Genomic DNA, 14,306 nt, shown 5'->3' with positions numbered 1-14,306 from the left:
TTATCCTCTTTGCCAAAGTAGATAAGTCCGGCACGGGCTAATTCTTCGGGACTAGGTCTTTCCTTTGACTTTACACTCCATGTGCACTTTTCCTTGTTGGTCCCGGTATTCGTAGCCGTAATATTTGGGACCGCCACTAGCAAAACTTAGAATCTTGTCGTTGGGATGCTCGTCCATCCAGGCTCTTAAACGGTCCCCTCGATGTCAGGGTGAAAGTGACACAGGCTATCGATATAGTTGCAACTGTCCGTGTCAAAACACAACACACGATCTTCTAATTGGCGTAACGCTTCGTACAATTTTAAGCGAGCATTGGCTTTCATGTAGACCGCACTGACGACATTTCCAAATTCGTCGGCCTCTATAAAGTTCTTCGTAATTGACCAGGATCAAGTTTTCACGAAGGACGTCCATGTGTTTCATGTGTTTGATTTTGTTGTGAATTATCTGGAAGTAGCGGGAAGGATCGGACAAATAATCCATCTTGGGTAAACCCGACCGTTGTGCCATTTTACCCCACAAACAATTTGGCATTACGTTAGCAAACGATCGCCTTCCTTCGTTTTTCTCAGTGTGGTCTAAAGGGATACTTTCCTGCTCAAAGTATTTCTCATTGAAATTATTTTGGTCTACGGGAGTCTGGCACCAGGATGGATAGCAAGTGGATTCTTATTTCAGTTTCAAAAAGCATCCACGTAGTCTCGTCACCCCTGTGGTATTTTGCTGTCTTTGGAAAGTGGTAAATTTCGTACGCTTCTAACAGTTGGTATCGCAGGTCTAGAGCTTTAAACAATTCCACGCTGACCCACGTTCCCGTCAAGGTGCATTCTCCCTGGGCGTGCTGACAAGGTCGTTCTTAGTTACACGTTTCGACATAAGTACGGCAGATGGGAAACGTCAGTTTTCCTTGGCAATGGTGAGGTAAAACGGGATGGTACAAGTTCGTGGGAGGCAAGACTTTACATTTAATCAAGCCTTCGTGTTGTCGAATGTTGTCCAGGTCGATGTGTTGCGTCAGCAATTGCGGATGCCCTGAGGAAAAGTGACAATATTTGCACACGTATGGATACAACGAACACACGTCCAAATATTTGATTTCTTCTCGTTTCTCCTTGTCGGCTTGGTACAGCAAACAGGTGGTATTCGTGCGTTCTCCGTACAAACTGTCCCGCGGGTTCAGTGGGGCCACCAGCTGATAACTTTCCACGATGCGTTTAAACTCGCTAACACATCTAGTCTTGAGGGTTGTTATTTTGGAATTGGCTACGTTTGATGCTACGAAGGTCGTCCACCAATAACACTTTTTTGCGTCCCGTCCCTTTGGGAAGAGAAACGTGGGCCATGTGCAGTGTCGCATTGTCATAGATGATATGAAATTTGTCATTGGATTACTGTACGTATTGAATCTTGGCAATGACTTTGGAAGGTGTCAATTCTGATGGCCTGCTAAACTCGATCCTAACGGGGGACTTCAAACTGTCGTGATCAATGGAAAGTGTCAATTGATCGTCTTCTTTGGCTCAAAATTGCCGTTTCAGTGTGATTAACAAAGAATCCCATACATCGGTGATGAACTCTTCTGTATTCTCCAACGGTACGTCAGACTTGAAATCTTTAAACTTCACTTTGTACGTGTAGGACTTGGTTTAAAATTTTCTAGAGGAACGTTTATCCGTCTTTCGAATGTGGTAGTACTATTCATGTTTTAGTGGTGGTGGACTTTGGCTTGGTGTAGTCTCTCTGGACCTGGATTCTGGCTTCATCTTCAAACTCGCTGTCATGGATTTGAGCCAAGACTTCAGCTACTGTGCGAGGTGATAAGTTACGTTTCTGTCTCTTACTTTCTTCTCTTTTCTCCACAAAATGATGCGATTGTTTCATCTTAAGTGCAAAAAGTCAAATGACTACATTTTAAACGACATGGACGAAATTTAAAAAAGAAAACAGTGAGAGTGAACAAAGACAGAAGTCTATGCACTTTTTAAAGTGTTGTGTTGTGAATTGGATTGTAAAATTAGTACCAGAATAGAACAAACGGACAAACCGTAAGTGTCTCTTAGTTATGATTTTTTATAATAAGGACTTACACACACGCACTCACACATGTTCATCGTGAGTTAAAAATGGGATTTTGAATTTTAATTGATTTTTGCAAAATGAATGCTATCTCTTTTCGACAGAAGTGGGTGGTCCTGAAAAGGACCGTTGGGTGTTGCTTTTTTAAAAGACACACTCAGGAACGGGAGTAATCAGCTTTAACTGTCTTTTCCATTTGCCACAGCCAATGCCTACTTCTGAACATGTTGCTGTCGATGATTTGGTAGAAATCACTAGGTTGGGTATCTAAGGCATAGAAGGTGTGTGAACAGGGTTGGGCTGTTTGGCTCGGGAAGGTCTTTATCTCGTGGGTCTTATTAAAGAAGTCTGATACATTTGTTTCAGATTCCTTAACTCTGCCAAAATGTCTAAGAGTACCGTCACCGTTTGACTTTCACCGTTCTCCTTCTCTCTTAGATCGTGTTTCTTCTCCGTATCTTCTTCTTCCTGTCGTGACCTTTATGCATCTTCTTCTTCTGGCTGTTGCTGTTGAAGGCGAAATGTTTGTTCTACTTCTTCTGCTGTTGCAAAAACTTCTCCGATCTTTTTTCTGTCTCTGTTTGAAATCTTCGACGTGTGGTATGGAAGGAGAAGGTGGCGAAGGTGCTGGTACCGGAACAAATTATTTAGAAGAAGAGAGAAAATCCACTAAATTCCAATTAAAATCGGTCTCTTCTGGAAGTAGGACCGTGTTGAATTTGGTAGCCGATGCTATGCCTTCACTTCTTGTCTCCACAGCCGGTGCACCCTAATTCATCATTTTCTTAGTTCCGTCGTGTTCTACCTCTGCCACATTGATTCACTGCGCATAGACGCCAGCACACCTATATAGGTAGTGTGACCTCACAGACCGCTCTCTTCGAATTCGAAGACATACTCCGCACTCTGACTGAATTTTGTAAGTGTGTTTCGATTGATGATATAACTCAATCCGTTTCCATTCGCTCTTCCACTATAAACAACCGCAGTTCAGTTAATTCCGTTCACCTGTTCTCGTCACAAGATATGGACAAACATAGAATCATCTACCCTCGCATCGTCAATGCTCTTGTGCAGGACTTACCTGTGCATGTTAAATCATCATGGACAATCATCACGATCACCGATACGACCATTTGGAAACGAAGGATCTATTTGGAGAGACAAGGCTGTCTGAAGCGAGTCCTCATCTACAGACCAGAGGTCAGACGAAATTTGAGGAAGAGAATACGACGTTGCGATGCCCTCTATGTTAACTGTATGGCGTTAACATAAAAATCAAAGGCCCTTGTCAGGGCCACTCTTATGCCTTGAAAAGATAGCTATTCTCTTTGTCCTTTTTGTGTCTTTGTTTTGTATTTGTGTTTGTATTATGTTTCTGTAATATGTCTCTATGTCAGTACCGTGAAGAAGTTCGTATTATTATTATTATTATTACTGGCCCCGAGTGGCCGATTGGTCTCAAGCGCTCACCGTTTCGGATCACTGCCATCTCACCTCTGTCTGCGTGGGTTCGAGTCCAAGGCTCGGCTAGCGTGGGTACGTGGGAAAGCCTGCCAGTAGCTTCTCGTGGGTCGGTGGTTCTTCCCTGGGTTTTCCAGGATTCTTCCTGCACCAGTTATACTGGCCGCCATGTATAGCCTATCTTGTCCTGAAAAATGGCGTTAAACCCTAGAACAACAACAACAACAATTAGTATTATTATAATTTTACTGCTGAACTAGCTCAGCTTACTGATTTGGGACATAACGTTATATTTTCCCCCACTGCCGCTGTTTGCTGTTTGTTCCCAAGTGAGGTCAGCACCTTGCCACATTGTTGCCAATGTCCAGTCCCGTGACGTCACCCTACCTGTTCCATTTCCATTGTCGCTATACTAGCCCAATATGTTTTGTCGCTATATCACCCCAATATTCCTCATTGTTAAAATCTCCTTGTTGCTATAGTGGCTCAGGGGAGGGTTTTGACTGGGATTTCCATTGTTGCTATAGTGGTCCACTTAACTACTATAGTGGATTGTCATAATCTGCAAAATTCTGAAAGGTCATAATGTCAGGATGACCTGTGCCAATATTAGACTGGTGGTAACTGATATTGAAGTTTCTGATAAGTGGACAATAGCACATGTTGACGGTGGATGACCAGACATCAAGTGCCAAATGACGTAGCAAATGTTGACGGTGGATGACCAGACATCAAGTGCCAAAAGACGTAGCAAATGTTGACGGTGGATGACCAGACATCAAGTGCCAGATGACGTAGCAAAAGTTGATGGTGGATGACCAGACATCAAGTGCCAGATGACGTAGCAAATGTTGACGGTGGATGACCAGACATCAAGTGCCAGATGACATAGCAAAAGTTGACGGTGGATGACCAGACATCAAGTACCAGATGGCGTAGCAAAAGTTGATGGTGGATGACCAGACATCAAGTGCCAGATGACGTAGCAAACGTTGATGGTGGATGACCAGACATCAAGTGCCAGATGACGTAGAGTCGTATCTTAAGTTCATTTGCCCTTACGGCCAGGTGGGATACAATTTTTTTGTTTTTTAATTACAAATGAAAAACAATAATGAAAACTATGGATGCAATATAGAAATGACTTTAAAATATATGAAAGCAGAAAATATTTAGTAAAGTATACATAATAATGATCAGAAAATTTATATAACAACCCTTATGTCTTTATGGTGAGACAGGTCTAGCTTAAAACTATAGTCAGTTATGGCATTTGGCCTTGATCTAGGGCAATGAAATTTTGCATGCTAATAAAGAAATAAAAGTTATACGAGACTCTAAGTTTTATGATTTTAAATTCACGTTAATCTGATTTTCGTTTTTATGGATTTTGCATTTTTGGACAATTCATAAATGTTTTGCAGAATACTGAAAACTGATACCCAAGAAGAATTATCCCCCCCAACACACGATGTCTCACCTGTGTCCAGGTGTCAGAATCTAATGCAAATCTTTAGAACTGTTGATAATTTTTTTCTCAAACCTTAATTTATAAATCGTAATTTTCCTTCATAATAAAAACTTACCTGACTGATTTATTTTTCTGTAAGTCTGTAAGCTTCTCTGACTTTCGGTGGCACCCGTCATTAATACTGAAGGCCAGGCTTGTCACCTTCTGTGTAGTGATCATTAGGGGCCTGTGAGGGGCAAAAAGAGGATACAAACGAGGAATTATGTCCTTTCTAGGGCAGCACATCCATCCCAACCCACAAAATTGTAAAGAAAAGATAAAGCTAACTTAACATATAGGTAGTAGACTGTCATATCTACCTGTGTTATATACAAATTCAAGCAAAAATTGTTTAAAATCAAATACAGAACCAAAACTGCCAAGACATAAATCAGTAGATATATCATCCAGACCAGGATCTTTGACATCTGAAACTAGATTCATAACATAACCAAGCAAATACAATACCGAAGCATAGGGGTCTGTTGCATTGTTTCAAGTCAAAATCAGATATTTAAGCAACGTTGTATAAATATCTGATATGAGGATTTTCAAGATATTTTCTCCAGATATCTGAGACATCTTGGATATAATTAGATTTCATACCTCTAAAGTGAATCTATTTTGGTCAATAAAAATATGGAAACGTTTTTCTTGCACAGTCTTGATTTCTAGCCTGGAGTATATAGATCTAAATGCAGCATGTGTATGTATACACATCTTGTCTTGACTTGAATCTGTCTTACCAGCCGGTTTCCGTTTCTAATTTTACTCTTCTCATAACATCACAATTATAACAATTAACAAAAAAAATTAGTCACTAATATCAACTTTATTATATATTAGCAGCACCCATGTCGACCCCGACAATTTCCCGACTGAGTGTAGCGGATGTTGCTGCACTTGGGTGGTGTACAGTCTTGGTTTGGCCAACTAATGGTTTTCACAGCACCTCATGTGACCCCGCTATTATACATGTATGCAAGCTGGTGGTGTTTTTTCCCCTTCTCAATTAATCTTATTTTTTGCATGCGCGAACATTGTAGTACATTGAAACGTGTGATAAATGGGCAACAATACAGGTTTGCCTACCCGGCCGTGATGGGCGATAATGGTGACACAAAATTTGGAACGTGATAAAATAGCAATGGAAAGATATTAATATTACACATTATATGTCACTAGCCTTGTGCCCCGCGTTTCTCCGCAAGACAATTTTTTTTTGCTTGGGGTCTCGTACTCATCGTGTGCTGTCTTGAGCCCCGAAATCATACGGCCGGGCCTGGCTGCTGATCAGGGAACACTTTTATAATCTTCTTCATAGTCAGTTTCATCCTTGTACGAGTTGCAATATAACACCCACTGTGGAGAAATATAGTGCGTTCGTGACTGCATTTTCTGAAGGATCGGCTGTGTTTGATTTCTTACTGTGGAGCGACCGCCCACTAAAACGACTTTATCTTGATCATATTGATATACTTCTATACGATCATGTGGTATAGATTAACTGAATATTGAAGTGGGAAAAAAATCATCAATGGGAACAACAGGCTTAGCTCGATTTTGCAAAACTCGCAGACGTTATCACGCTGAAGAGTGCAATCAAATGCTTGACGTCGTTAAAACAGTAAATGTTTGTTTTTTTATCAGTCTCATGAATACCGTCACGGTAGTGTTATTCAGCTTATAAAACACAGCACACATGTGTGGTTGCCTGATCTGCAATTTTCAGTTAAACGCACATTCATATTCTGCATTAGTTGCTGATACAGATGAATATGATTTTTTTTTATCGACCATGATTTTGTGCACAAAGGCATATTTGTTTCTAAAACAACCATAAATATTCCAGAATGTCTCAGGGACATCATCAATAATTATAATGGCGAATCACCTCAATATCAACACATGAAGTCTATCATGCTGGCGTTCGTGAGCATAAATTTATCTTCAGTAATGAACATAAACCCAGCACGTACAGTCGGAGTTGTTATTGATTCGTTTTACCATCAAGGACGATGAAGGCAAATGGGGGCTGTATCGGAATATGACGACAACAAGGTATTTCTGCTGGTCCACTGGTCGACACGACTATGGCGGCTTTACCGGTTGCTATGGTTATGTTGCCTTGGGACACGATAAGCGCGATGAAGCAACTTGAAAATGCTCAATGACTACAAATGACACCCAGACATTGGACATGGCTCAAAGTCGGGATTGAATCGCAGTTGAGAAACGTTGCTGTTGCCTTTGTTCAACATCGATTTGACTAAGTGAGCAAAAGCCATAAAATTGAACAGGTTTGCATGCAACATGAATGAAGAGCGATGAAACTACACACGCATAAGAACGGAGTCATTAATCTAGATAATTTACATGAAATAGATAAAACTACATGTGATATCTTTCGAAAGCCCAAGCGCGTGAACATAATACTTGCCTTAATTGCTGCCAAGCTGAACACGATAGATGAAGTTACTAAGTCGTTAGGTGTCGTCCGCTATGACCGGTCAATCTCTGACCAGATCGCAAATCTTCGCGCAGATCTCACCGTTCCGGGATCAACTTGTTACAATGAAGAATGAGGTGGACAGACTGACCTCATTGACAAAATCCTCGCGTGATTTGTTTTGGTACTTTTTAAATGATATTGGATGGCAATTTTCATACCACAGCTACTAATCCGCATTTACTGATATTGTTCGGATTACAATGTTGCCAAACAGATACTTGAAGTTTTAGCGATCTTGCCAAAACTATGAAAGACCCATCGCTTAAACGATCTGTTTTAAATAGATTATCTCTTACAATAATTTGTCTGCGACAGTATATAGAACGTGTCTTTCAGTGTTTTAGCAAGTGGAATTTGTTATCTGCATTGTGTATTGAGACATGCCGTGTCTCGATGTTTTGACCCCATGGAATAATCAAATCTTTTACCCTGAAATGTCAATGGAATATCCAGGCTCATCAAAGAAAGTTCTGTGAATATGCATTATAACCAGGTACCCCATGGCGAGAAGAAATACAATTCTGAAATAGATATAGAAATTATTAATGTTCTTCCGGATGCAATCAACCACGTTACTTACTGAAAAGTATGCATATCCTATCATCTTTATTAATGATCTTCCATTATCCATGTTAATTACTGCAAAGTAGACCGCTCCGGTGGCCTAGTGGTAAGAGCATCCGCCTCGGATGCGGGAGTCGTGGGTTCGATCCCCAGCCGAGTCATACCAAAAACGTACAAAAATGGCACTAACAGCTGCCTCGCTTGGCACTCAGCATGAACAGGTTAGTGTTAGGACTCGTCGGCCTGGTGTCAGGATAATGTGGCTGGGTGGGACATCATGCTACATGTCTGCGACATGCTGCCTCAGTGCTAGGCATCACTATAAACTGCCACACTGCAGACTTCGTATCAATATGGCTGAAAAATTGTTAAAGCTACGTTAAAATTCCAAAATCTCTCTCTCTCTTTCTCTCTCTCTCTCTCTCTCTCTCTCTCTCACACACACACACACACACACACACACACACTGCAAAGTATGCATATCCCATCATCCATATTACTGATCTTCAATTAACCGCGCTAATTACTGTTGAATATGCATATCCTATCATTACTGATCTTTAATTAACCCCGTTAATTACTGTAAAATATGCATATCCCATTTTCTATATTAGTGATATTCAATTAACCATGTTAATTACTACAGAATATGCATATCCCATCGTTACTGATCTTTAATTAACCGCGTTCATTACTGTAAAATATGCATATCCCATTTTCTGTATTAGTGATATTCAATTAACCGCGTTAATTACTGCAGAATATGCACATCTGGTTATCCATATTAGTGATCTTCGGTTTCAAATCAATTTAAACAGTGGTGTAAGAACAAAACTTGCTGGATATGAGAAATGGTGTTTTGTAGCTCTTTCCAAGGTAAGTGTTTAATGGTTTTGACTGATCTGGATTTGCATAAAACTACTTTACATAATAATGAAAAGTTCGTTTTTAAGACGTTGACACACAATGCATTCTCTCATACAAACAGAACAATAATTTGTGCGAGAAAATGATTCTTAATTGACAGAACTAATCAAACAGAAAAATTCAGGCCAAGGTACTGGTTCAGTCTAACAGTATTAAGAACCGCATTTAAAATCCCACAATGTTCAGTTCCCACATTTGTTTTCTTTGTCTGGGTGCGTAAATGTATGTATTATGAAAATTGTATATGCAAGTATAAATCACTGAATATCCTTGGCATTTTCTTTCGTTTAGATCTTTGTTTGTTTACAAGGTATGAACAATTTTTAATGACTAGTCATTGCTAGTATTTTTGGAATTTTGATCAAACATGCATATGAAGTGAAGCTTAGCTACGCCTAGTTTTGATCATGCACAAATTAAAACAAATGTCCTTCCAAGTAATGTTGGAGCAGGTTTTTGTTTTAATTAAAATTAGTTTCCTAATGTCCTACGTAGAATACAATAGTTGGTCTCATTTGATGTAAACGTGATGAAACTCGCAAAATAGTTCAAATATGTTTTTTTTTTCTTTCTCAGCACAGCTTACAAGGTATAAATTACTCAGCTATTTTGCACAAATTTAATTTGAAATGAGCAATAATATATGATTCTTTATTTATATTTATTAGTTTATAATTGAAGTCATCCATGGTATGGAATAATGAGAAATCAATGCTTATTCATTTAAAGGTGATTTACACTGGATTTACGCTTAACGTTCTGGTAGCTTCAGCATCATTAAGAATATATTTGTGATCATCACAGATTTTTACTTTTCAGAACAAAATTACTGAATAATTTATTGCACTTTCTTAAATTTTTTAAAAATAAAACATTCTAAGTTTGAGAAATTAAATCTAAGTCGAAGGATAAAGTCATGGAAAACCAATTGCTTTCTCCTACCATATACGAATTTGAGTTATAAAGTCAATATAGTTGTATGAATGACTTACGAATGAGTAACACTGGCTGGCAAAAGCTTTAAACATGTGTAACATACAGCTGTCTGGGCTACAATATGCAACAGTTTGCTGAAAAAGAAAATATAATAGAAGGTTGAACCACTTAAGCCGATAATGCAAAATACTGTATTTGACCATGTAAATGCGTTTCTAAGTATACAAAAAACAGACCTCGATTTGAACAAGGAGAACAGAACCATTCATTGGACAGTAGTCCCTCACCATAGGTTGCTATGAAATATAAATTGTTCACCAATTGTCTTATCACCAGTGTAGCTTGAAAGAGTATGAAATTCTGCCATGTGCATTCTGTATAACTGACCATCAATTGAAATTAGTTCCTACATATTCACTCATTCATCTTTTCTTTCTTTTTTTGGTATGATAATGGGTGTTTTAGATTTAGGTTACTGATACAGGTTAACACCTTCTGTATTCAATGTATTTTACCAATTTTTACCATCGCGTCTAAAGCAAGTGTATTGTTTATCAGTGTGGTGTGTCAAAAAACTGAATAGTAAAAATAATTATGTAACTAGCGTGAACGATTTTACAAAGTTAGTGCAAACGAATTTTTTAAGAGACCCGCCTTTGCAAACAACAATAATGCCGTCACCACAGGTACAGACAATTCCGTAGATATCTATGCTACAGACATCCCGGTAAATTATGTTCTATTTTATCAACAAGCATTGGATATACATAGTTTGTGGGAACGATTTTACGCGGCATAATCTGCGAGAGAATTATCCCACACACACCAAGCGAAGTTGCCACTAAGTGCTCCAACCATACTTGTACACTATTACCGACAGATCTATATACACTGGCAAATATTGACTCGATTTTTGATGTCTATAAAACGATTATTTCCTTTTTGGTTACTAGCACGCATGTTCCGTATCTGCGCATATAGTCGTCGGAGGTTTTCCATTTGGAGCAGTGCCATTTCGATCTCGTCCGAATAAGTACATATTAGTCAACTTGATTAAATCAAAATTAATCAATAAAAGTACTTTGAGAGTGATCAAAAGCGATTAAAGGCCGCTTCCGCTCGGGAACATTTGGCTCCGACTGGATAATTCTAGAGCTCTTCCATTTATAATTCAAAACGCTGTACGTCCACGAGACACCACGCGTTCTCTAACCGCCATTTTTATAGTCATACCGGATTCGGTTCTGACGACCCTTAACGCAGCCGCCTTTGCAACGACGGGAACTTCAGCCCCCATCATCTCCGAAATCTAAACGAAATGGAAGTATTCCACCAGCTTTAGGTATTTGCTTCACATCCGACTCTGATAACGCTTATGTTACCAATGTGTTCTTTCGTTTGACCACATTAAACTGATCAAATTGTGTTTTGGTTAACCACACGGGCACATTTCCAGTTAACTTTGCCGGAGATAGCCTCATAGTGACTTCTCTATAATGTTTTATTGTACACTTTTTCTCGCAAGCGATATAAATAAGAAAAGAGTTGTATCCGCGCAGACTTTTTGCCGCGATATACTATGGTTTGCGCGATTATTGAAAGGGTAGATCTGCTGTTGCTAAGTTGGCGAGTGCAGTAAAAGTTATTAATTAGGTCGCTCAAGCAGGTTGGTCAAGAAAAAATTATGGTAGATTTACCACACCAAGGAAAGGCTTCCGTGGACGGTCTGATATGAGAACACCCAATGAAGTTCATCAGGCTTATATTTTATTTCTCTCGCATGATAAAGAACGTAGTCATGAACGCGGCCATAAACACGCGTAAAGTACGTGTCAACCGTCGTTGATGTTGCCAGCATACACAAAGAAACAAAGTAGCAAAGATTCAGCGACCGTTTCAGACATGCTCAAACGTATCTATACACGTTCGTTGTTAAATTTGTCAGGACCATTGCATGTGGAACCAGGCAAAGAATTTCTATGACTTGTTGTTGCGTTATTAGCAAAACATAAGGTGCTGGTTCGTCTTGGACATATTGTTATACATTGTGTCAGGCTATCGTGGAGCGAATTTAACCGTATACATTTTAAAGGATTATTTTGGCATTAGTGCTCAAAGTTTTTTTAATGAATTTCATTCAGGGTGCTAGCACCCTAGAACGATATCAGGAGTGGGTGACACGGCTTCGTTCTGTCATAGCGTCGTTGAACAATGAAATCGCACTCATGACTGGGTTGAAGCTTGTTGACGTAATTCTACAAAAGACTCTCACCGTTACCCATAAAGCGGTTTTAAAACAAACCCCATTGACCACACTCGGCAACAGTATTATTTACTACGTGTAAGCACCGGCGGAAGTTATTAGGTGGACAACGTCGTGCTACTGACTCATTGTGGCCCATCAATGTATTTACGATCTCGGACCGGAACTAAATTCCGGGAAGGTCAACAGGCCATCGTTTAGGACTTATTGGCGAATCATTAAAAAAAGCCACCAAGTAGAACAATATGCGAGATAAATTGTAACTATCTCCAAGATTTGTTCTAAACTCGGAAGGTGATTCACAATCATGTGTTGCCTGTGTATGTAAATGGCTACAGCATCGTGTAAAATCCATCGCTTGGTGTCAAGCGGAAACAAACACTTGACCTTAAATTACCCTACTTTCAGTTTATTTTTAATGGGTGTAATCTTTTTGATACTCGCTGGTATCAAATTAATTTTCCAGAAATGGTTCGGCCATGGCGATACCAGGGCTGAGTTTTTCAAAATTTTGAGTATGGTCCGAATAACCTGTATAGAAAATTCTATGTTACCAAACTTTTGAGTTCACCCAGGCGTTGATGTTATTGTCTCAGCTAATTTATATTATGATGCATTCGATGTAGCACCGATAAGATAACCCTTTCAAATAATTGATCGTCATCTTCTTTTCACGATTATCATTTACTAACGCAGGACATACTTGGACGTTTCAATATATTACACCCGAGGAACGCTATGTCAGGCGAGGCTTCTGTGTCATTGCTTTCTAAGATCACACGCTACCGCTATGGATCCACGTGGTTGTGAATTTTAACGCATCGTTATGTGATGAATTACGGTTAAGCGGCATAATTAAGTGCACACTGAGAACAATGTACACCTTAACCACGGAGGTGACTGAGCGCTGCAACATTTATACGATCGACGGGCGTCTTAGATATAAGTTTTACCACGTGCTTACGCGGATGATATGATGGAATGGTAATCTTTAAGATTACCATTACCTTTTTGCACTTTAAATTCTGAAACTTGGGTTCTTTGGTGAACATTCCCGATTCTTTAGCAACAATATGTGCAATACGACGACGATTTTCTACATCATCAATAATACAAGGAACCTCGACTCACCTGGTTCTTGAAGGAAGTTGAATATTTAATATTGCTGATACTGTACAAAGCTGTTTTATGGCGTGATAAGGCCCTTACCTTGAGTTCAAATAGTGTAACAATTGTGACGTTTCTTGCGCCTCTCGGTATTTTGATGTTACATTTAATTTTTATTGCAGTGTTGATTTTGCTGATATAACAAGCTGTGGTTCATCTAAGACTACCGGCTGCAGTTCGTCCACTAGTACTAATAATATAAGAATATTGGCTTGTATTGTGTCTCTCGGTATTTTTATTATACGTTATCGGACGAGTGCTTGAGATCATTCACAATCGGCATGCTGATATATAAGAAAGAAATATTGTCTTATTGATTAATCCATGAATGCTTTTTAGCAATATGTTTATTTTACTATGATCAAAAATTGTTTTAGTCGTGGCTTTTATTTCATTGAATTATGTATATTTTCCTTAGTAGTGTCGGGTTTTTCTACAATAATATGTACCATATTTGCGTTGGTGAGTATTTGCCGTCGCGCACGATAGTACTCGTGCACAGATCCACAGGTATCAATAGTCGATTACCTGACTTTACTCTGATACATCTTTTTAAGTATGTTCTTGCACCTCAACTCTCAGATCATCCGAGCAAATGTGAGTTACTTTAATCGTTATGACCTGTTCTCCCGGAGAATTAATTTTAACGAAGGCATACGCCTTGTATTGATTATGTCCCACTGCTTTTGAACGTTTTGAACAAACAATTTAGTCTTCCATTGAATTCCTGATTGCTTCGACTCGTTTTGACGTATTTCTTGCTTTATATTTTTCGGTACATAAATCGATACATTATGATCCTGAAGATAATACTCCCTTTTTACGGCCACAACGTGTACGATACATTTGTTCCACATAAGATGTTTATATTTAATCTGACATTGAGT

The 14,306-nt window shown here is 39.2% G+C and overlaps 1 protein-coding gene across 1 annotated transcript in view; it reads right to left on the bottom strand.

Moving 5' to 3' along the window:
- LOC149784413 (membrane-bound glycerophospholipid O-acyltransferase 2-like) overlaps positions 1–14,306 on the bottom strand; it is a 63,783-nt gene that overhangs the window by 38,448 nt on the left and 11,029 nt on the right. Inside the window, exons 3-5 of the mRNA XM_089932481.1 lie at positions 10,046–10,123; positions 7,991–8,083; positions 5,127–5,237 (exon numbers count right to left, since the gene is read on the bottom strand). Of these exons, the coding sequence (XP_089788607.1) occupies positions 5,127–5,237; positions 7,991–8,083; positions 10,046–10,123 (282 nt within the window). The remainder of the gene's footprint in view (positions 1–5,126; positions 5,238–7,990; positions 8,084–10,045; positions 10,124–14,306) is intronic.

Source organism: Sinohyriopsis cumingii, chromosome 14 (assembly GCF_028554795.1).
Source record: "Sinohyriopsis cumingii isolate HCF-2022 chromosome 14, ASM2855479v2, whole genome shotgun sequence".
Lineage (NCBI taxonomy): Eukaryota > Metazoa > Mollusca > Bivalvia > Unionida > Unionidae > Sinohyriopsis > Sinohyriopsis cumingii.
The sequence above is the reverse complement of the archived record's forward strand: the minus strand, read 5'-3'. Positions and strand labels throughout refer to the sequence as shown.